The sequence below is a fragment of the Vitis vinifera genome, chromosome 18 (genome assembly GCF_030704535.1).
Source record: "Vitis vinifera cultivar Pinot Noir 40024 chromosome 18, ASM3070453v1".
Classification (NCBI taxonomy): Eukaryota; Viridiplantae; Streptophyta; class Magnoliopsida; order Vitales; family Vitaceae; genus Vitis; species Vitis vinifera.
In genome coordinates this window covers 28496673-28520286 of record NC_081822.1, presented here as the reverse complement: position 1 = coordinate 28520286, position 23614 = coordinate 28496673, and the positions used below count along the sequence as shown (strand labels likewise).

The following is a 23614-nucleotide window of genomic DNA, read 5'->3' as shown; positions in this document are numbered from 1 at the left end:
ATTAAAACATATTTAAGAGAACTTTTGGGCTAACATACCCAATGGGCACATTGTCTCAATCCCATGAGATATCATGGTTCCTCTATCAGAATACTTGTTGTCACCAACCTCCATCAACAATAACTCAATCTATAAGGATATATGACCACATTAAGATCTCACTCATAGGTCAAAGCCTCTTGTTGACTCCAAGACATGCTTAATATTTTCTCAAGATTTATTTTCCATGCAATATAGTAGCTTGGTGAATCATAATAATTAATAGTCTTACATCATGACTTACCATAAGTCATATCCAATTTGTAACCCCACACACTAGTGCACTCACCATGAGAACACTATACTCACAACTAAGACAAGTCATTCCTCCAATTAGGATGTAAAACACTACAATCTTTATTGAATTGCCCAAATTCATGAACTGATTGTGAACGACTTTTCATCCTGTAAGGAAACCATGACTTAAATCTTCTGTACCACTCCTAATGCACCCAAGTTATATACAATGCAAGTGATATTGATATGAATGCTCAAATAACCAACTAATGCATAATGAATAATAAAAGGAACTAGAAACATAAGTAATAAATTTATCAATGAATTTAAAATCCATTACATCATGTCATGCTTTTTAGGACTCTATCCCAACAACACCACTATGCAAAAGGATTACCCAGGAGCCATCATAGTTGTAACCTTAAAAATGTTTGATCGAATAAGGCCCACATCCTTGTTGGGTAAGGCAAACTCACATAATGAACATGACAAGAACACAACCAAATAAATCTCTTCTTCAATGTCTACTCCAACTTCTAGCTTGATGAAAATAGTTTTCCCTCTTTGAGATCTCTTATAAGTTTTATCAATAGAGTCAACAAGATTAAAGGTTTTTTAGAGTGCTTCTTTATTTTATTTAGTCATAGTGGCAGGCTTCTAATACTTGGCAGGTCCCTTAACCCAAAACTTCACCTAGTCCTCAATAGTAACTTGAACTTTGTCATCTATCTTTCAACTTTGTAAATGAAAGGCAAGGAGTATTCACAAGTATGAGGAAGGATAGATTTATTAGTCTTGTCTACAACAATTAACTCCTTATTAGAAGGGATGACTTCATCATAAAATAAGCCTTGAATATAAAGAACTCCTATTTAACATAGGTCCCATATAGAGATGGACAATTCTCCTATTAAGGAATGGTATAAACTAGAGTATGAATTATTTATTCAAGAAGATGGAAAAAACTCCATTTTTACTTGTTTATAGACTTTGGTAATGGTTTATTCCCTTCCATTTATGGTGGTGGGTGAATTTTCATTCTCCAAAGTTTTATTTTATTTACCTTCTTATTTAGAATAAATACTAAAAAATTTAGTAAAAATAATATGTCTCTAATTTGCCAATTTTCCTTTTCATATAAATTGCCACTTATAATACCTAAAATATGCCACATCACCTTAAACAAGAGGTAAAAATTTGAGAACAAAATAAATATGAGATTTTTATATTCAAATTTGGTTGAAGTTAAAAGGTTTGAAATTCTTATGAACTTTTATTTTTAAAAGGTGTTTATTTTTTTTTAGGTTTTTACTGAAATAATTTACTTTTAGATTTTAAGTTGTTTATTTTTCTATTTTTGTATAACTTATTATAAATTTTTAGTTAAATAGAAAAAGTCAAAATATTTGACTTTTTCTAAATAAAAAAAGTAATATGTTGATTTTTTTATTTTTTATTTTTTAATGTTTAATAGAAATAAAATATTACAAAAACCAACAACTATTTACAATTAAGTAAAAAAACATACATCGTCTTAATCTTAAAATAAGTAATAGTTATAATTAAAAAAAATTTAAAACAAATCATTTAAAATTTAATACTCTTATTTTAGTTAACATAATGTTTTAATAAAAAAAATGTTAGGAAATATTTTTTTTATATGGAGGGATTAGAAAGGGTAGGAATTGATAATGGTAAAATTTTTAAAATTAAAACAAATAAGAAAGAAAATAAGGAATAGGAAAATGAGTGTCCTTGTATACATTGCATTTTACAAAAATAAAAAATAAATAAATTTACCTTAATTTTTAAAATTACTTTTAGAAATTTTGATACCTAAATTGTTTGAAACCATTTTTAAAATTATTAATTTTTAAAAATAAATCTCTATGAGTTTTTAAATCTTATATAAAAATTAATAATATTTTTAATATTGAAAACAACAAACCAAAAAATTGTACGTAAATATTAAGTCATTGAATAGAAAAAGATTCTTTTCATAAACAGCCAACATGTACCAAGAAATTACACCACCGAACCACCAATGCTTGATTTGTCAAGCCTGATGGCTACACCATAAGATAAAAAAAGTCACGAAAGCTACCAGCAAAATCATATTAAATATCCATTTTGGAGATATTTTAATGAAGTAAAATCACTTTTGAAATCCATGATCTGATTTAAAGCATCTCCAATGTAGAACTGTTTTCAAAAATAATTTTCTATTCTCTAAAATAGAAAAATAAAAAAAATGTTTAAAAATAAAAAAAATTGTTTTAATTTTTCATGCTCCATTTAAAGAATATTTTTTTTAATTATTTTTTAAAAATAATTATATAAATATCAAGAATGTTTAAAAATAAAATATTAGATATAAAATTATTTCTAAAATATATGTTAAAAATATGTATTTTAAGGATTTTTTTATAATTATTTTTTAAAATGGTTTTATGTTCTTTAGAAAAAAAAAAAGGAAAACGTGTTTGACAATAAAAAATTACTTTTTATTTTGTTTTGTTAAGATAAAAAATAGAGTATTTTTATATATTAAAAATATTTTAAGTTTTTAAATAGATTTTTGTTTTATAAAATGTCTTACAATAATTTTTTAAACCTTTTTCAAAAATAATTATCAAATATACCTTAAGTTTTCAAAACAAATTTTTGTTTTATAAAAGATCGTAGGACAATTTCAAAAAAAGTTTTTGAAAATAGTTACCAAATATATTATATTATTATGTTTTTTTTTTTAACATTTTTTTTTAAAAGTTGTCATTTCTAAAAAATAATTTTGATATCAATATTCCTACTTACATCTTAATTGCTATTATTAATGATCCTGATTTTGCTATACATAGATTGGATAACCATAAATTTTTATTATTTGAATATAATTTAAATTAATGTAACCAAATGTCAAAATCAAAGTATTAATCAATACATAAAGAGGAATTATAAACACCCGCATATTAAAATAATGGAAAGGGATGAATGCTATTAAAGTATTAATCATTTCACCGACATATCATCTCCAATCATTGCGACGTTCAGAATTCTGTCATTAGGAATGGCTTAAACCCGCAGCTTTTAACTCAGCTTACAACGTTATTGCTTCAATTTGATTGCCTTCAAATTAGAAGAGCTTATTTTTAGTGAGCCATAAGCTTAAAAAAAGCCCTTTTGGGTGGGGGGCGGCACGGTGTCCGTGACTGAAGGGGAACGAGATCCGGTGTGTCCTCCCGTTTGGAGACCGCACTTCCTTAACCGTTTGCGGGGCCTGTGTTTCTTTACTTTGTGGGGGAGAGTCTGTCTGAGCGAGTGTTTTGCTTTCCACACTCTTCTTTTCACTGCATTAACTGCTTCCAACTCGATTCCACAGTCTCATCTGAGTGGTACAAAATGCACCCCATTCTGGCTGTGGGGCTCCATCTCCGATCTCGCCGCTGCTTCTAGCGTTTCGCTCCTGTTTTTTCTCAGCCCTAATACAGTATGCACGGTTACAGCCGGCTTGGCATCAGCCGCTCAAATGGCGGAGTGTCGTCTCCGCCGTCATCGCCTCGGTTCCGCCATGGCCGGACCAAGACCGGCGGCGGTGGGGGGTTCGGTGCCGGGGGAGGAGGAGGAGGAGGCGGCGGCCGTGGTCAGAAGCTGCATAGTTTTGTGGAGCGGGTGATGTTTGTTTTTGTGTCGGCGGTTTTCCGGCGGCGAGGCTTGCTGTTGTTTGCGCCGGTGTTGTACATTTCGGGAATGTTGTTGTATATGGGATCTTTGAGCTTCGATGGTGGCGGCGGGGGCGGCGGCGGTGGTGGAGCTGAGGCTCAGCCGCCGGGATCGGTGTATAGGAGTCCTGAGGTTTTCGAGAAGTTGTGGGCTTTTATGGAGGGTGAGAGCAATAGAAGCCACAATGCGGTACTGATTCTTCTCTTAACTAGATTCTATTCAGAGTGATAGAAAGCTCAGAAATTGAGGCTGTTTGGTTACCTGCAAAATTGCCCAGAGTTTAGATCATAAAGCAATTAAAGTATGTTAGCTGAACACTGTTAGCATTTTTAGAAACACTTTTCTTGCTTTAAAGGAGAAAGGGAAATAATTTCTATTGTTAACCAGACAGCATCTTTGCATTTTCAATGTCTTTATTATTATTATTATTTTTTGGTTTAATTTTAGCTTTTGGAAGCAAGTAAAACTTTCAAAATGCTAATTGAACAATGCCCTAGTTTTTGATTACTGGGTTTATATATTATATGAGATTTGGTTCAAAGATGATTAGTATTTTTGAAGTTAGAGTGATAGACAAGCTTCAATTAGGATGACAACAGAAAAGGGTTTAAGATTAATGTGTGCGAGGCATTGATCTGAAAGTTACTACACCAGGATTTTTTTAAGAATTCGAGAGTGACAATTTCTGTATTCATGAATGTTTTTAAGATTGTACTAGGAATTGTGGAGAAAGCTTTTGATCACATTGAAGGATCAAGGGCTCTTCCAAAGATGTTGGGATGGAGGATAATTTCTTTCTTTCAATAATTTTTAACCAACAACTTCCATAGCAATCAATGAAGAACTGATGGTTTTTCACCTCAAGCCCCTCTGCCATAACCATTTTCACATCAGATCCAGCATAGTAGACATGCCCATCTTCATTTAATGTAAAAAACTCCTCCACCCTACAAAATAACAACATCACCATGGCAGAAGGCCATTTCCTCCATTTTGTAAGCTCACCCGGCAACTCTCCATTTTAGAGAATTAACATTAAAAGCATGAGGACAACACTCCTTAAAAAATCTCCTTCTTGTTGTGTTTGAGTGGGAAGAGAGTGATTGTGGAGGAGGAGGAGAGGGTGAGGTGGGTGGAATCAAAGGATGGCATTTTTTCGGTCAAGCCTCTTTACAAGCCTTAGAGCCAGTCTCAACAGGGTGTTTCCCAATGAAGATAATATGGAACTCTAGTGTGCAACCAAAAGTAAGCTTCTTTGCTTGGGAAGTGTCATGGGGAAAAGTTCTAACTTTGGACCAAGTTTAAAAGAGGGGTTGGGCTTTAGCAAATAGATGTTATTTGTGCCAAGCGCATGAAGAGTCCATTAACCATCTTCTTCTCCATTGTGAAAAGAAAAGGGAAGTGTGAAAGCTATTCTTTACTTTGTTTGGAGTGTATTGGGTGTTTCCTTCCTCGGTTAGGGAAACCCTCTTGGGGTGGAAATGGTCTTTTGTGGGTAAGAAGTGAAGGGCAACTTGGAATGCGGGCTCTTTATGCTTGTTTTGGTCAGTTTGAAAGGCAATGAACAAAATTGCCTTTGAAGGAGGTGTGCCATCCATGCAGAAACTGAAAGCCTTTTTTGTATATTTACTTTGGTTTGAGTCTAAATTGTTTATAAAAGATGGTCCTTTGACGCTAATTGATTTCATTGATTGGGTGAGTTCTCGTTGAGGGAAATGTTGTTTTTTTCTTTATCTTGTTGGGCAGTTTTTTGTTTCAGTTGTAAGGGGGTGAGTGTTTCTTTCTTGTACATCTTAAGCCCCTATTTTAGCACCTTTTCATAATGCAATTCTCTTACTTATCAAAAAAACATTAAAAACTCTCCATTTTGCAAAAAGAGAGATAGAGAGAGGGATTAACTCCGTCTCCTCCAGGTTCTTTTATTTTAACCGTCCCTTGTTTGAGTGTCAATTACGCAAATGTCATTAAAACTTAAATTATGTGAAATTGAAAATGAGGATGCTGCTACCATCCTCAAATGATGGGTCCTTTGCATGATATATGTGTGTGCATGTATGCAGATATAGAGCTAACATCATATAATTATTCATTTTGCAAAGGGGAAGGAGAGACAGGGAGTGATTCATTTTAAAGGAAGGAATGTAGGGGGCAGGGGATTCATTTTGCAAAGGGAGGGAGAGATATATGAACTATGATTTATATTTAATATTTTGACCTTGTAACCCGATTCCAAATGGAGGGGACAAGGGGGAGGGAGTTTCTGTTAACTATTCTCCAAAATTTTTCTCTTTTCTTCTCCCTTGGTTGAGTCTCAAATTCACAAGTATACTTAAGACTGACTTAAAATTGGTGCACTTGAGGAAATGAAAATGGGGATGCTGATTATGTAGGTCGAATGTTGGATTCTCTAGAGGATACATGTATTTTATATATCATTTTCCTATAGAACTTTTCGGTAGTCTACTTGAAATATGAGAATATTGGCATGCTAGAGGTCATTAAAATTTTAGTAATTTCTGATTAATGTTATATCTAGGATTTTAGTAACTACGGATACAAAAAGATTCTTTCTAGCAACTGGAAGTGGAATTCAAGTGTTTTCCTTTTTCTTTTCTTTTATTTTTTATTGTCAGCCTAAGCCTTAACTTTATAAATAGGTACCACTATTAAAGGCCCAGATTGTTATATATATATATATGTGTGTGTGTGTGTGTACGGTTGTATATTTTATTGGTTCATTGATAATCTTTTCAGTCAAGAAACACAATTACTTTCTGTTGTAATGTTTCATTTGTAGCTTTGACATTGTTGTCACTCTTATAAGGAATCAGTCTAAAATAGCTATACATGCTTCTTTGTTAAGATTTTGCATTTTACGGGTTTCCTTTTTGTGTTTATTACTGATGTTGTTGGGACTGATTTATGCAATGCTTGGATGGACTATGCAGCTGATGACTGTGTGGCATCCAAAACCACATCAAAGTTGGAAGCCTTGTGTCAACCAGAGAATTTCTGCAGCAGGTTTGATTTGCATTCTTACCATGATATTTTAATCTAACAAAGTTTTATTTAATGCATTGGCTATAAAAGTTTCAAACTTGCATACTTTATATGATTGTATTGTTGTTTTGATTTTTTTTTTCCTTTGAACTCTAGTTTCTGAGACCATGCATTATTCTGTGTTCAGCTGTTGCTTCATCCATAATCAACCATGTAAATTTCAATTGCACTTCACACTTGTATTACCTTTCCAATGCCACCAGGTATAGGTCCAAAGGTGTCAGATTATCCTTCAGCTTCAAAATCATTATTTGTGCTCCTTCAAAGATACCTGTGCTATGCTCCTACCAAAGCCATGAAAACAAGCATAAGGGGCTCTCATTACTTTTTACGCTTGTTATTTTTCATAAACTTTCCATTCCAAACTGGCAGTGACTTTCTTGACTGAATTAGGAAGCACCTATTAGACAATGAGTAGAGAAAAGAGTAGGGTCCAGAGATCCCTAGCTGGCCCAACAACGACTGGGAATGTGGTTGCCTTATTCATTTTGCACAAACAACAGCAGTTGGGCTAGAGGAAGCCCTATTGCTTCAACTGGTCAATGATGAGGATTTTCCACTAAAGTTGCATCCCATGCGAAAACCCCTCTTTGGAGGAGACATTGATTCCATATCCCAGGAACTGGGAATTTTTTGCTCTCCTTACCATACATCACCCAAAACAATGACTGAATACTGAACCTTTTGTACATGTTGACCTTCCATTTGATAGTGTCTTCTTTGATCCTGCCCACCACATCTCATAAAGTAACAAACTTCACCACTGCCTGTGATTCTGAATGCTGAAAGTTCTGAATAAAATCAGGAAGCTAAAGGATACCACTCACAGTCCTTGTCATTGAATCTCACTACCAGGCACCTTATCACTCATTACACTGAGAAGTTTGGGAAATGGTCCTTCAAGGGGCTATCCCTGCACAAAATGACAGAAATTGAGGTTTTCACACAACAATATTATGGAAGAAGAAAGAATCCATGGCAGTTAAAGTAGCTTCTACATTCTACTATAGCATTAGATATAGTAGGAAGATCTAGGGCAGCATTAGAAATATAACAGCGTTGCCAGCTCCTTCTCTAAGGAACCCATTACTTTTTGATGGACAATAAAAAATAATATTAATAGCACCTAGGAAAAAGGCATACCAAAATACATAAGGCATAGATAAAGCATGCCAAAGTGCAATGATAAGAAGAGAGGAACAAAAAACCAACATCCTCCCCTTTACTGTTTATTTAGTATATGATAGACATTGGCATCTCATCCAGTGGTGGAGCAACCTTAGGTCTAGGGTGAGCAAATGTCCCATCTGAAAGTTTCAAAACTGACAAAACTTATTTCTTAAGAAGATATTTAAACTTGTTCCCACTCAATTTCAAAAGTTTTTCATAGTTACCACTAAGCTACACTAGGGAGATTTGTGGTTCTTTGCCCTACTTGAAATAAATTTTAAAATCTTGTTCCCAAACCCCCCCACCCCACACATACACATACACATACACAAGCAAAAAAAAAAATTCTGGCTTCGCCACTGATCCATCTATGAATCTCTTACGTTAAAAAGTGCAGAGTGCAAAGTATCACATATTTGAGTGTTCGATCCATTAGCTCCATGTTTGTCAAAAGCTCTCGGGTTTCTCTCTTTCTAAATAGTCCAAAAAACAAAAAATGCTTTAGCTTTCCAAGCTTTCTCATGTTTTCCCTTATAAAAGACCCCTTCCAACCAAGGAGGGCCTCATGAATTGTAGAAGGCAGCACCCATGTAATTCCAAAGGATAAAACAAGGTGCCCTAAAACACTAGCCTTTGTGCAGTGAAAAAGAGTTGATTCCATTGCATCTTTGTATAAATAGCACCTATTCATCAAATTCCATTATCTCCTTTGCAGCTAGTTAGGAGCCAAACTCCTTCTCCAAGTGGCCTCCCAAATAGAGAAGCCTACCCTCGTCGGTACCCAGGAATTCCAAACTACATCCATAGGAAAAGGCTCTTTCCCCTATGGCATCAAAGAAGAATAGAAGGCTTTGACTGTGAACTGTCCACTCTTTGGTCTCAACCTACCCTTTGCACCGCTGACCACTTTTTCAGCCTGCAACCTTGAAAGAAATGTCTTAACCCTTTACAACTTCAATAATCGGGCTTACCACGATCATCTTTCTGCTATTGCAATGAGAGAGAGTGAGCGAGAGGGCGATTGTGAAGAGAGAGAAAATAGAGCGGAGAACCGGAGGAGACGGAAGGGGAGTAGAGTTGGAGTGGAATCGAAGGTATTCGAGATCGAAGTAGAGGAGAGAAAGGGAAAACCTCAAGCCATTATTGTGGAAAGAAAGAGAGGGATCTCTTCCTGGGTACGGTTGGGACCAGTGAGCTTAGGGATTTTTCTGGAAAGTTTGAACCAGTACATCAAAGAAGAGAAAGCTGGAAAATAGGAAAGAGGATGGAAGGAAAATGGGAGATCTTACTCCCTGGTGCAAGATGTGAATAGAGCGGGGTGCTTTCTCCGGTTAGGGGTTGTGGATCTGGAGATGAAGAGGTACAGTATATTCATCCTGAAAGCCAGAGGAGAAAGGGGGGGCTGGTTCTCTATGGCGGAGATGCTACGAAATATGGGAGTAGCCATTGGTAGGAAGGAAAACAAGCAGGAAGAGATGGCCCCGGTGAAACCTACTCTGGAAAGGTCGTATGTGGAAGTGGTGAAAATGCTGAGGAGCAGAGGCATAAATATAGTCAGGGTGGAGGTAAGAGGGGAGGAAATTAGCAGAAACTTGAGTAAATTGGAACACTGCCTTGTTGGATCTTGGAACCTTAGTTCAGCAAGAGGAGAGGACTTGGAGAAATGGGGGTTTTTAATGGCAAACTCTTGGGGGCTGAAAGGTAAACTAGGGTTGGCAAGGATGGAAAAGGGCAGGATACTGTTGGAATTTGAATCTTTGGGCGAAGCTAAACGAGTTCTCACTTCTGGGAAGAGATCGTTTGGAGGGATTCAGTTGCGGTTGGAGCGATGGAGCCCTAGGACTGGATGTTTGGTTGAAGGTGAGAAAAGAAGCGAGGCTTGGGTGAAAATTGTAGGGTTACCAATCTCGCTATGGGACCTGATCATTTTGAGAAGGGTGGGGGAGGAGTGTGGTGGCTTCTTAGCAATCGACCCCCAGACGGAGAAATTGGAGGAGCTTCAGTGGGCCCGAATTTTGGTGAAGACAAACGGCGAAGAATTACCTAATGTGCTGGAGATTGGGATCGAGGAGGTTTGTTACTTCCTTTCTCTCTGGTGGGAGATTAGGCCGTCTTTGAGAAAGGTCTTGGGTGATAGTCGAGGGACGACTGGTCGACCAAGAGGAGAGGTTGGGGGTGAGGCTATTGCACGCGTTGGCCCGCGGGTGGTGGAAGAGAAGGAAGACGCGAGGCTCGAGGTTCTGCATTAGTCAGCAGACGGGACGGGTGGTGGGCAGGTGAGTGGGCCGGGGTGTAAAAAGAACCCAAGTCAGAACCAAGTTGGGTCGGTGGCCCGACCCTCTATTGATCCTTTGGCAAATGGGCCTCCTCCTTTAGGCCCATCTGTGGGCTCAAAAGGCTCTAAGTTGGCTGGTGGGCTCTTTTTGCCAGGCCCATTAGCGGACTTAAAATTAAAAGGGGCCGCAGCAGACGAGGCTGGGCCATCGTCTTCCAAGGCTGCGTGGTGGGTTGATGAAGTGGAGAGTATTTCGACACTTGGGCTAGTTGGCTTGGAAGGGGACTCAAGCCCAGGCCCTTCCCAGAGCCATCTTTTGGACATAGCCCAATCTGGTAAGGCTCGCCCCTTGGCGTGGCATGGTCTGAGAAGCTGGAGCAACCCAGAGGCAGAGTTTCTTCAACTCTGGGAGATGGAAGTCTTGAGGAAGCAGCAAATAGAAGATCAACAAACAACGATAGACCATGCATTAGTTGAAGAAGCTATGAGGCTGTTCTGGCTTCTTGGGGAAAAAGGGATTCTAGGTCTTCTTCTTCTCCTTCTTTTTCTTTTGGTCGGACTCCAGTGGGGGAGTATTACGATCATTCTGGGGCATTAAGGGAGGAAATTGAGGGAGAGAGTCCATTGCGTATGATCACCGCAGATGGGGCTATAGAGGATGCAACCACTGCCTACTAGGATCTGATAGAGGTAAATAGTGACCACAATAAGGAAAGGGGATTGGAGTGGAGCTCAGCTCAGTCCGAGCCTTAAGAAGTTAGGGGTTGGGAGGAGAATAGGTGGGAGGAAAGCAGTCTGGCAAGATTTAGCCATTTTTTGGGCTTCTCGACAAAGGGATTGGAAAAGGAGATTCTAGATTTCTTGGTCAAAATTAGAAAAAGACGGAAGAGGATTCATAGTAAAGGTTTATTAGAGAAATCAAAATTTGAAAGGGAGCTAAAGAGGCTAGAGTGCTCAATTAACTATGAGGGAGGGAAAAAACAGAAATGCCCCTTGTAGGGTAGAGGGTGTCAGCTTTCGGAAGTCCTGAAGCTCAAATTGTTGAGTTGGAATGTGCGAGGAGCAAATGGCAGCTCCAAAAGGAAAATAATAAAGGCCTTCATAAGAAAGCAGAAGGTAGATTTATTGTGTATTCAGGAGACAAAATTTCAATCAATGACTGAGGGTGTGGTGAGGAGTTTAGGAATGGGGAGATTTTTAGATTGGAGGGCTTTGGATGCTTCTGGCTTTGCGGGAGGTATCTTGATTTGTTGGGACAAAAGGTCTTTGGAAATTCTGGATTGGGAGGTGGGCTAACTTTCAATCTCTTGTAGATTCAGGAATGTGGAAGATGGCTTTGTCTGGGTGTTCACGGGAGTTTATGGTCCGATCACTAAAGAAGAAAGGGAATGCTTGTGGGAGGAGCTTGGGGCGATTAGAGGAATCTGGGAAGAACCCTGGTGTTTAGGGGGTGACTTCAATATCATTATGTTTCAAAGGGAAAGGAGCAGACAAGGGAGGCTAACAACAACGATGAGGAGATTTGCTCAGATAATTGATGAATTAGGGCTAGTTGATCTTCCTTTGCAAAGGGGATTGTTCACTTGGAGCGGGGGTCAAAATAATCAGTCTTGGGCTAGACTGGACAAATTTCTCGTGACTCCTAGTTGGCTTGTTCAGTTTAGTGGAGTCCTCCAGAGCAGGCTGCCTAGGCCTATCTTTGATCACTTTCCTATTTTGCTAGAGGGTGTTGGTTTAAGAAGAGGACCCTCCCCCTTCAGATTTGAAAACATGTGGTTTAAAGTAGAGGGTTTTAAAGATCTCCTATGGAGTTGGTGGCAAGGGATTGTGGTTAGAGGTAGTGCCAGCTTTAGGTTGGCTGCAAAGTTGAAAGAGCTTAAACAAAATATAAAGTCTTGGAATAGGGATGTTTTTGGGAGGCTGGAATGCAATAAAATTTCAGCTCTTCAACAAGTGGATTTTTGGGACATGGTGGAAAGCGAGAGAAACCTATCAGAGGAGGAAACATAATTAAAAAAGGAAGCAAAGGAAAATTACAAAAAGTGGGTGTTACTGGAAGAAGTCCATTGGAGATAGCTTTCAAGGGAATTATGGTTAAGGGAAGGGGACAGAAATACGGGTTTTTTCCATCGTATGGCAAATGCACATCGTAGAAATAATTCCCTAGACAAAATTAAGATAAATGGGGTGTGGCTGTCAGAGGAGCAAGATGTGAAGGAAAGGGTAGCTAACGCCTATCAACAAATGCTATCAGAAAATTCAAATTGGAAGGCTGCAGTTAGATCACCTAAGCCTTCAAGAAGCTGAGAACTTGGAGATTCCCTTCTCTGAGGAAGAAGTCCACTCTGCTTTGATGGAAATGAATGGTGACAAAGCCCCGGGCCCGGACGGATTCACAATGGCTTTTTGGCAAAACTATTGGGACTTTGTGAAGGAGGAAGTCATGGAAATGTTTAAGGAGCTCCATGATCAAAGCTCGTTTCTCAAGAGCCTCAATACCACGTTTCTGGTTCTAATACCAAGAAAGGAGGGGTAGAGGACCTTGGGGATTTTAGACCTATAAGCTTGTTGGGGGGGCTGTATAAATTGATGGATAAGGTGTTAGCTAATAGGCTCAAGAAAGTGATAGGAAAAGTGGTCTCCCCTTATCAGAATGCTTTTGTGATGAGTAGACAGATTTTGGATGCCTCCTTAATAGCAATCGAGGTGATTGATTCATGACAGAAAAGAAAAGGGAAAAAAAGGCTTATATGTAAATTGGATATCGAAAAAGCTTATGACAGCATCAACTGACAGTTTTTAATGAAGGTCATGCAAAAGATGAGATTTGGGTCAAAGTGGTTGGGATGGATGTGGAGATGCATCTCTACAGCTAAATTTTCTGTTTTGGTTAATGGGGTGCCAGCAGGCTTCTTTTCGAGTACCAAGGGGCTTCATCAAGGAGACCCTCTGTCTCCTTACCTCTTTGTTATGGGAATGGAAGTGCTGGGTGCTCTCATTAGCAGGGCTGTTGAAGGGGGCTTTCTCTCAGGGTGCAAAATCCGGGGAAGAAGGACGGAATTGAATATTTCTCACCTGTTTTTTGCTGATGATACAGTTGTTTTCTATGAGGCAAAGAAAGAGCACCTAACTCACTTGAGCTAGACACTATTTTGGTTTGAAGCCGCGTCAGGATTAAGGATCAATTTGGCCAAAAGTGAAATCATTCCAGTTGGTGAGGTGGAAGAGGTTGATGTTTTGGCAATGGAGTTAGGGTGTAGGGTTCTTTGCCTTCGTCTTATCTGGGACTGCCTTTAGGGGCTCCTAACAAGGCTATCTCTGTGTGGGATGGGGTGGAAGAGAGAGTGAGGAGGAGACTTGCGCTTTGGAAACGACAATATATTTCCAAAGGCGGGCGAATCACCCTCATAAAGAGTACGATGGCTAGTATGCCCATTTATCAAATGTCCCTCTTTCGAATGCCCAAGGTAGTAGCAAGAAGATTATAAAAATTACAAAGAGACTTCCTTTGGGGAGGGGGAAACTTGCAGAGGGAAGCCCACTTAGTTAATTGGGAGGTGGTTTGTGGGAATAAGGAGAAGGGTGGGCTAGGCTTAAGGAAGCTAGCTCTTTTGAATAAGGCCTTGCTTGGAAAATGGGTATGGAGATTTGCATGTGACAAGGAAAATCTTTGGAAGAAGGTGATTTCGGTGAAATATGGGCAAGGGGGCCTTGGTTGGAGGACAAATAAGGCTAATGGGACGTTTGGAAGGAGATTCTGAAGGAATCAAATTAGTGTTGGGAAAATATAGTGTTCACAGTTGGAAATGACACTAAAATAAGATTCTGGACTGACCATTGGTGCGGCCTTACGGTGCTGTTCCAAAGTTTTCCACAATTATTTGCCATGGCTACCCATAGGAACGCTACGGTGAAGGAAGTTTGGGACCAGAATTTTGGTCAGGGAGGATGGAATCTAAGATTCTTTAGAGCTTTTAATGATTGGGAGTTGGATTTGGTAGGAAATTTGCTTAATGTCTTGAGGGGTTACAAGCTTACTTTGGAGGATGACTCAGTCTCTTAGAAGGGTGGAAGAAACGGCAGTTTGGTGTTAAGGAAGCGTACAGCTTGCTGGTTAATCCCAATGACACCTCCTTCCCGAAGAATTGCATATGGGTGGATAGGGTTCCAACCAAGGTCGCTTTCTTTGCTTGGGAGGCTATGTGGGGGAAGGTTTTTACCTTAGATAGGCTCCAAAAAAAAGGGTGACAGCTCCCTAATTGTTGTTTTTTATGTGGTTGTGAAGAAAAAACTGTAAATCATATTCTTATACACTGTATAGTGGTCAGAGTTCTTTGGGAAATTATCCTAGTTTTGTTTGGTGTCCAGTGGGTTTTCCCAGAAACTGTAAAGGAGGTGTTAATTAGCTGGAGGGGCCCTTTTGTGGGAAAAAAAAAGAAAAAGATTTGGAAATCCATATCATTATGCATTTTTTGGACGGTTTGGAAGGAGAGGAATAGGCTCGCCTTTAGGGGAGGGGTTTGTTTGTAATTTATGGAGTTGGGCTAGATTGTATATTGGAGATGAGTCGTTTTCTCTTTTAGGCTTTTTGGAGTGGTTAGCATCCACTTAAGTGCTGGTGAGGTTTCTTGGTTTCTTAGCTTGTTTTTTAGGGTTTAGCTACCTTGTATACCTCCTGTATGCTATGTGACTGTTTGCCTTTTGTTAATATATTCTTGGCTTATTTATAAAAAAAAACTTCAATAATGGAAATTGTCTAAAAATACATCAGTGTCCATTTTCATCTATTTGTTCCCAAATGTCTGTCACTGAGCATTCTTTGACAATGCAATGACGTGCAAGGAAAAAAAAAAACTTCGAGGAGACTTACCATATCATATATCCTTCTAAAACCTTACCCTCCTTCCATCTTCTATAGCAAAACAGGTTCTACCTTTGAAGATGTCCCACCCTTTCGGGATTGCTTTCCAAATCCCTGCCCCAAACCCATCCCTTCATAAAAGTTCCAACATTCCTCTTTGACCCCAAACTTCCAATAATTACTTACCTCCATGAAGACTTATTCTCTTAAAAAAAATCTCTAATTCCATTTGCCAAGGAGCATTTTGTTAAGGATAAGGAGATCTCTAATGCTAAGAACCATTTGATGCTTTTTCGTGTAAGCAATTGACTAATTCTCCAAGTGATGCTTTTCACAAGAGCATCTACTCTCTATAAGGAATCTCTTTAAGATTTTCAAGCCTTAAGCTCATCTTCCTTGGGATGACAAACAATATTACAAAATAAATTGGCAAGCTAGAGGAGGTGTTTCTGATCCATGTTAAACCCTTGCCCTTTGATACATAGTCTTTTTCATAGAGCAAGCCTTTTTTGAAATTTTTCCTTATCACACCCCAAAATGATGTTGATTTATAAAGGGCATGGGTGCCTGAAGTTACAAATAAGTGGAAGGAAGAACTCCCACTTTGTAGCCCAACACAATAGCCAAGTTCTCCACATTATCTATCTTCCAAACTAGAATTAGCTCTCTTCTCCATTTTAATTTTTGGTTTAAAATTAGCTTCAACTTAGATTGTATCAATTGACCTTGGAAACCCTCACAAAGATGGGAGTATCATTATCAAAGAGAAGATTTGACTCTTCCATGCCTTTGTCGGCCCTTCCTCCTATAAGAATACCCATATCTCTTTATTCCTTATGCCCAAATCAAGTTAGGTGCATGTAACTTTCCTAGACTTTTCTAAATCCTACGTGCAGTGGAAACAAATATAGTTTTAAATAAAACAAATTTAGATATATGTGCTAGAAAACATTACCTTCGACTTAGACTTTCCCAAATCGAATGCTTTTAATGAAGAGTATATTTGCAGTCGCAGGAAGTCTTGTAGACCCACGATCTTTCGCTCGATGACTTTTCTTGGATCTTGGCACTCAACTAGGGGTGGAAGGGAGGATAGAGGCTATGACTCTCTCATTCTTTGGAGGTGGAGGACAAAATTATGGAAACCCTAACCTTTAGGGGGTATTTGTAAGGTTCTTAATTGGATTTAAGTAACTTAAGCCTACTATAGGTTTGGGTCACTTATTCTAGCCCAAAATGGGTCCTAATTGATTAATTAATTTAATATGACCTACTAATTAATCAATTAGTCCAATCCAAAGAGTTTGTTCACCGACCCCAATGCAACCTTATATAATTACCAAAATGCCCTTATGCACAAAATTGAACCTAGAGCAAATCCAACCCTCATAGACCATGCCAACAAGGCACATGAGCTCGAATAGGGACCACTGGGATAGATAGGACAATATTGGCTCCCTCAGAATCCAATTCAAAAGTTGATTCAATATCTTACTATAGAGAATCGACTACACTCCGATACCTTATGTAAATAACAACGAGACACTATGTGCTTAGGTCCGTGACCTACTATTCATTGCATTTAGTCTCCCCATGAATTGGTATCCATAGTCTAATAAGGTGAAAATTATCAACCTTTCAAAATTACCTCTATTATCCTCGAGTTACATATCTTTCTATTGTATGTTCAACTGATCTTAACTCTCCAAGAGCCTATATCAAGTTCTACTTAAAGAATTATTACGACCATATTTTACATGAACACACCTCTTTAGGATCACCTAAGGGGACACTCTATCCCAATCCTATGAGATATCATGGTGTCTCTATTAGAATAACTATTGCTACTGACTTCCATCAACAATGACTCAATCCATAAGAAATATATGATTAATTTACAATCTCACTTGTAGGTTAAAACCACTACTAACTTTAGCACAAACTCAATATTCTCTCAATGTTAAGAGACAACACAATGAAACAACTTGGTGAAGTTATGGTGACTTGATAGCCTTATGTCATGAGTCCTTGTAGTCTTATCCAATGTATAACCATACACACTAGTGCACTTACCATGAAAAACCCATCCTGATGACTAAGATCAACCATCCTTCCAAGTAGGAGGTGGTACACTACAACCTCTAAAGAGTTGTCTAAGCCCACGAACCACTATGAACAAGTCATCTACTTACAAGGAACCTGTGACTTAGATCTTCTATATAACTCCTAATGCACTCAAGTTACATATAATACAAAAGATGCAGGTCAAAATGCTTACAAGGTACAATACATGGAATTAGGATAGATGAAAGTGAATTGGAAATTTATTACGTCATGTTATGTTTTTAAGGGCTCTATCTTAACACCTTTGACATTGAATCGTAAAAGAAGTCTGGAAATATTGAGTGTGTGCATGTATAGCTAAGTTCGGAAAATATTATAGTTCTTATGAATGGAAGAAAATGAAGCAAGTTGTTGATTGTGATAGTCTAAAATGATTCAATCATGATATTTTTTGGTGTGAACATATATTGTAAGGAGGGACAAGTTGTATGGTCCATTGAGTGTGTGCATGTATAGCTAAGTTCAGAAAAATTTCTTCTACTTTTTTTTTCCCTGTTTTGTAGCATAGCTTACTGTAGCAATCTAGCAGTAGAATATTGATTGTAAAATCTCATGAACTATTGTCAGGAAATTTTATTCAGGGGTTGCTTTGGAATGTCTGATTACAATTCTTTAATACAATAATGTTAATAGTTGTATTTATGTTCTTTACTACAATGGTTTCGTTAATTTGAGGAGCTAATTTTTTTTCTTTTCTTTTCTTGGATGCTTCAACACTTCTCAGAGTTACCAAAGTCTAATGGTTACTTTATTATTGAAGCAAATGGTGGGTTGAACCAACAGCGCTTATCGGTAGGTTTAATTCCAATAAAATTGTTTCTCTAACTTTAAACATTAGGAAATAGATTGACTTTTTTCTTATTAGTGTGCATATATATGTGTGTGTTCTTATTTTTCATCTAATTTTTCTCAATTCTGTATCATATCCTTCATATATTTAATTTTTTATGGATTATCATACTCCTCTGACCAGATTGGATGAAATTATACTGATGACACATGGGCAGTTGCTACAAATTTGGAACTCTGAAATTTGACCAACCTATATTGAAATGCCGAAACTCTTGCATATATGATAAAATTGCAATTACTCACACTACTATTTGGCTGTAACAAGCTAAAGACATGCACATTCACTCATAAATGGTTCAATCTCATAGTATCGTAAGCATTGTTTAAGAAAATTTCTGTTACTTGTGTAAATTTGTTTCTGTTATATCATTCATCTTTCAGCATTTGCTAGTCCATGCCCAATATGTAAGAGTTACTCATTGGACACCCTGGGGGAACAGTAGTTAGGTCTTTCCTGGATAGGCTAGGATTGGGTTTTCTACTGAAGCTGAAATTCTTCTTGAAGACCTCAAAGGTTTTCATGCTTCTAGGAACCTGAAACCTCATAGTGGAAGGGGTTTTAGCAGCAGTTATTCCTGTGTGACTAGGAATATTAGAGGTTCCTGATATTAGGTCCATTTGAAGAGGAGGTTTGTTCACATTTGTGGACACATGACAGTATCTTGTTTCCCACATCACCAAATCCACCGCCCCCACCCAACAATGAGTATAGATATTGGGTTTTTCATCTTAGTATGAATAATTTGACCAGCAAAAAGAAACGATGACCTGTCATTGTGTGTGCTAATGCATTCAAATTTTGACAATTTGTTTACCTGTTGAATTGACATATTCACATATATTTCAAGCAAGCATTTTGGACACAACCAAATTTGTTGAGAGTTTTGTTGTTTCCATGTCTTTTCTCCTCTTTTGCTAATACTTTGACATGAAAGGTAGATATTCAATGGAATTATATTTTTTGGGATGATCTTCTTTAGGCACCATGTCTTGGTAACTTGTTTCCTTTGTGTATCTAGTCAGATCATCTGAGAATCTGAACCTAGCTGTGCTGGTCGACTGTAGAAAATATTTTGCATGTTCAGGAGGAGTGCTGATAGTTTGATTAGTAATTAAGTTTGTCTTCTTTCTTTATCGCTGCATTTATATGTATATATAGCAAAGGTTTATTGGATGTGTGCTGATCAACAGTCTAGCAACCCTCTTTTTCCTTTTCTTTTCATCTTTTTCATTCTTTTATCTTTAGCCAAACAATTTGCAGAACAGAATAGTGCGTGCTGTGCTTCATATGAATTTTATTTAACAATTTATTCTCATTGACAGATATGTGATGCAGTGGCAGTGGCAGGATTATTGAATGCTACTCTTGTAATTCCAATGTTTCATTTAAATAGTGTTTGGCGAGACTCCAGGTGAAAGTTGTTTGATATTTATAGGTTCTCTTGTAAACACTGGCATGTTTGTGATATTTCCCAATGTCATCATCAAGGGTGTGATTATTATTAAGCAATAAGTTTTCCTAATGATTCATGCTAATTCCATGTGATTCTACTTGTCATGCCAATAGCTAATTACTGTCAAGTTGTGACTGCTGTTGTACACAAATGTGGTTTGTTTGAGGTGGGGTTAAATAAAACAATGATTTTTGTTTCTTTTGAAGTGTCAAACAGATTTTGTTATACTATAGGGTGGTTTTGGAACTAGAGCACAGACTTAGCTGATGTCTCAGTATAAACCAGAAAGGCAAATGCCAAAATAGATGTTCATTTGGATTGTTTCCTGCATAGGCAGAAGTTGAATTTCAATCAACAAAGTTTGGTTAGACTTTGCAGACAACTTTGAATTTAGTTTAAAATATGCTCACGCTTTGCAATTTTTCTTCTTTCTGCTTTATTATTCTGGTAGTTTGATTCATTTAAAAAATAATAATTATCTAAATGATGTAGAATTGGCTACTGAATGTCAACATGTAATGAACTTTTGCTGAAATGGGCTCTGTACATAAGTATTGCATTGATAACAAGAGAATTTTTACTGATTGTGTTACAAGATTGGGCAAAATAACTCCTGATGTACAAGAAGCTTTCAGTGTGGCAAGTCAAAAGAGTGGCCGAAGTTGGAAGGATCCTCAATCTGCAGGTGTGGAACTCTAGATGGTTTTGGTCTTTGGTGGGTCAGGCATTAGTGCCCCCATGAGGACCTCTCCTCTGAGGCACAAGCTGTGCACTATGAGCCCAAGGAGATTGGGCCTCCTCTAGCCTTGTCTAAGGTCAGAATCATGGAAAATAGTTAAGCTTTTTGGAGGTTCATTGGCATTAGAGGTTGAGAGCCACTTCGTTAAAAGGAAAAAAAATACGAAATTTGTCCACAAATAGATAATGCTCATCAAGGACAAACTTCATCAAATTTGAAAATTGGGGAAGTTTGGATTGATAGTGAGGAAGATCTTGTTTCAGGAGCCACCAAGGAAGGGCATAGGACTGGGCTAGAAAAGATAAGACTCCTAGTTTGGATGATGGTGAAGAAGAGTTGAAAGATATTTAGGCCTATTAGCTAGGTAGGAAGTGTGTGAAAATTGCTTGTCAAGATTCTTCCTCATGGAACTGGGAAGGTTATTGGTAAAGTAACTTCAGAATCCAGAAGTGTGTTGTGGAAAGCAGAAAGTTTTAGATATGGCGTTAATGTCAGACTAGGTTGTTGGTTTGTTGTTGAGAAGTGACTTTCTAGGACTAGTTTGCTAATTGCATCATAAAAAAAAGAGTATGATCATGTTAATTGAGATTTCCTTTTGGACCCATTTTCTTGCGTATGTTTGGTGAAAGGTAAATTAATTGGATCAAGGTCTATATCTCTTAGGCACAATACTTTAATATTCTGTATCTTTGATAGCTCCAGGTCATTGTAGTGAAGATTAAAAATTCTGTGGAAGCAGTGTTGGTTCAAGGTTTTGTAATGGAGTTGAGGAGTTAGGAAGCGTGTTGCATTTCTCATCTTCCTTTTTATAATGACTCTTCTGTGGAGCAAATTAGAGTTAACTTAGGTGGTGTTTGATAAAATAAAAATTATGTGCTGAAAAATCTTAGTGTTGAATTATAAGTAATAAATTAATAGTAATGAAATTTTTTGGATATTATCCTAGATTTAAGTGCTGAATGTAATTTAACCATTTAATATTAAAAATAGCTGAAGTACTGATGGAAAAAAAAAAAAAATTAGCTGAAGTCTAAATATGATTTCTTTTTACAAATTTAATCTTATACTTATCATATGACATTTTAGAAAATTTAAGCATTGTGAATAGTGCCTCGTGAAAGTAAAATATATTGTTTAAGTAAAATGATTAAATCTTTATTTAATAATTAATATAATTACACATGTTATGGTTAAGATTATAAAAAATATTGTAATATTTTATTCTACAAAAATTTAATGACTATTTTTTAACCATTATTTATTTTTGATAAATCTTTAAAAATTTTCTTGATAGTTACCTTTTGCCACTACGGAAAAAAATTGATGTTAAACCTTTATTCAATTCTTTGTCTTAATTTCAAAATTTTAATTATAAGAATAAAGTTAATTAAATTAAATTCTTATTTGTAATAATATTTTTATTTTATATAATGTTGAAATAATGCCAAAGTTAGGACTTTAATTTAGGAATAAAAAAGGAGAGATCATTTAGGATATTTCCTTATGATTTAGTTTCCTAATTTTAGGAGAGAATTAAGCTAGATTGATTGTTTCTTATTCAGTCATTTGTGTATATATATGTGTATGGTGTGTACCGATTCATTATCAATATAGGAGTTCAGAAATTCTTCATGGTATCAGAGCCAGTTTTCTGAAACCCTAATCCCTTCTGGCCACCTCTTATTCAGGCCATCACTCATTCCGGCCAAATCTTTCTGGCCATATCTCAATCCGATCATCTCTCTCTCTCTCTCATTCCGGCCATCAGTCCCTGTTCTCAGAGCCAAGGGAGAAAACACTTTCCAGTCAGTCGAATAGTCGTCAGAAAACACTCACCGCCGGCAACTTTTCCGGCGAACTTTCCGGCGACAGTTTTTTTCTACACCGCAAGGAGCACCTGGAGTAGATCTCCAATTTGTCCCAAAGCACCGGAACCAGAAACCCATCCACGCGCCGCCCACGCGCGTTTTTCCGGCCGGCGACTGCATCTCACGCGCCGGCGCGTGAGCCACTTTCCGGCGACGCGCTTCCTCCTCCAGGCTCGCCTGACGCCGACCAGCCACCCTTCCTACCTGTTTGTGCAATCCGAGCCCTGCACGTGCCTCTTTTGGGGTTCTTTTGCTTCCGCGGGCCCTCTGATCAGATTTTCCGGCGTCCTTCGGCTATTTTTTTCTCAACTCCAGTCCCTGCACGTGCCTTGAAAAGTGTTCTTCTACCTTTCCGGTCCATGACAAAATACGGAATGGCATCATCACAAGTATCCAGCGTCACGTCACCAGAATCAGGGGGCAGATCTGAAATTCCAAACCTTGGTGGCAATGATTCCTCTCCTATTCTCATCACAGGACACAAATTAAATGGCCATAACTATTTACAGTGGTCACAATCTGTGTTGCTGTTCATTTGCGGTAAAGGAAAGGATGAGTACCTCACTGGAGAAGCAGTCATGCCAGAAACTACAGAACCGGGTTTCAGGAAGTGGAAGATTGAAAACAGCATGATCATGTCATGGCTTATCAATTCCATGAATAATGACATAGGCGAAAATTTCTTGCTGTTTGGGACTGCAAAGGACATATGGGATGCAGCCAAAGAAACTTACTCAAGTTCTGAAAATACTTCAGAACTGTTTCAGGTTGAATCAGCTCTACATGACTTCCGCCAAGGAGAGCAGTCAGTTACTCAGTATTACAACACACTCACAAGGTATTGGCAGCAACTTGACTTATTTGAGACTCACTCATGGAAATGTTCGGATGATGCAGCAACATACAGGCAAATTGTGGAACAAAAGAGACTGTTCAAGTTCTTCCTAGGACTAAACAGGGAATTGGATGATGTTAGAGGCCGAATCATGGGCATTAAACCCCTGCCAAGTCTCAGGGAGGCTTTTTCAGAGGTTAGACGTGAAGAAAGTAGAAAGAAAGTGATGATGGGATCAAAAGAGCAACCTGCCCCAACATTGGATGCCTCTGCCCTTGCGGCTCGGTCATTTAATAGTAGTGGTGGAGATCGTCAGAAACGGGATAGGCCTTGGTGTGATTATTGTAAGAAACCAGGCCATTATAAGGAGACTTGCTGGA

The 23614-nt window shown here is 37.8% G+C and overlaps 1 protein-coding gene across 1 annotated transcript in view; it reads left to right on the top strand.

The window, feature by feature from the left end:
- The first annotated feature begins 3308 nt into the window (after positions 1-3308).
- The window catches only part of LOC100249307 (O-fucosyltransferase 9), a 37641-nt gene continuing 17335 nt past the window's right edge, over positions 3309-23614 (top strand). Inside the window, exons 1-4 of the mRNA XM_002272722.4 lie at positions 3309-4185; positions 6945-7017; positions 18211-18278; positions 19662-19750. Coding sequence (XP_002272758.2) covers positions 3766-4185; positions 6945-7017; positions 18211-18278; positions 19662-19750 — 650 coding nt within the window. The 5' untranslated portion in view covers positions 3309-3765. The remainder of the gene's footprint in view (positions 4186-6944; positions 7018-18210; positions 18279-19661; positions 19751-23614) is intronic.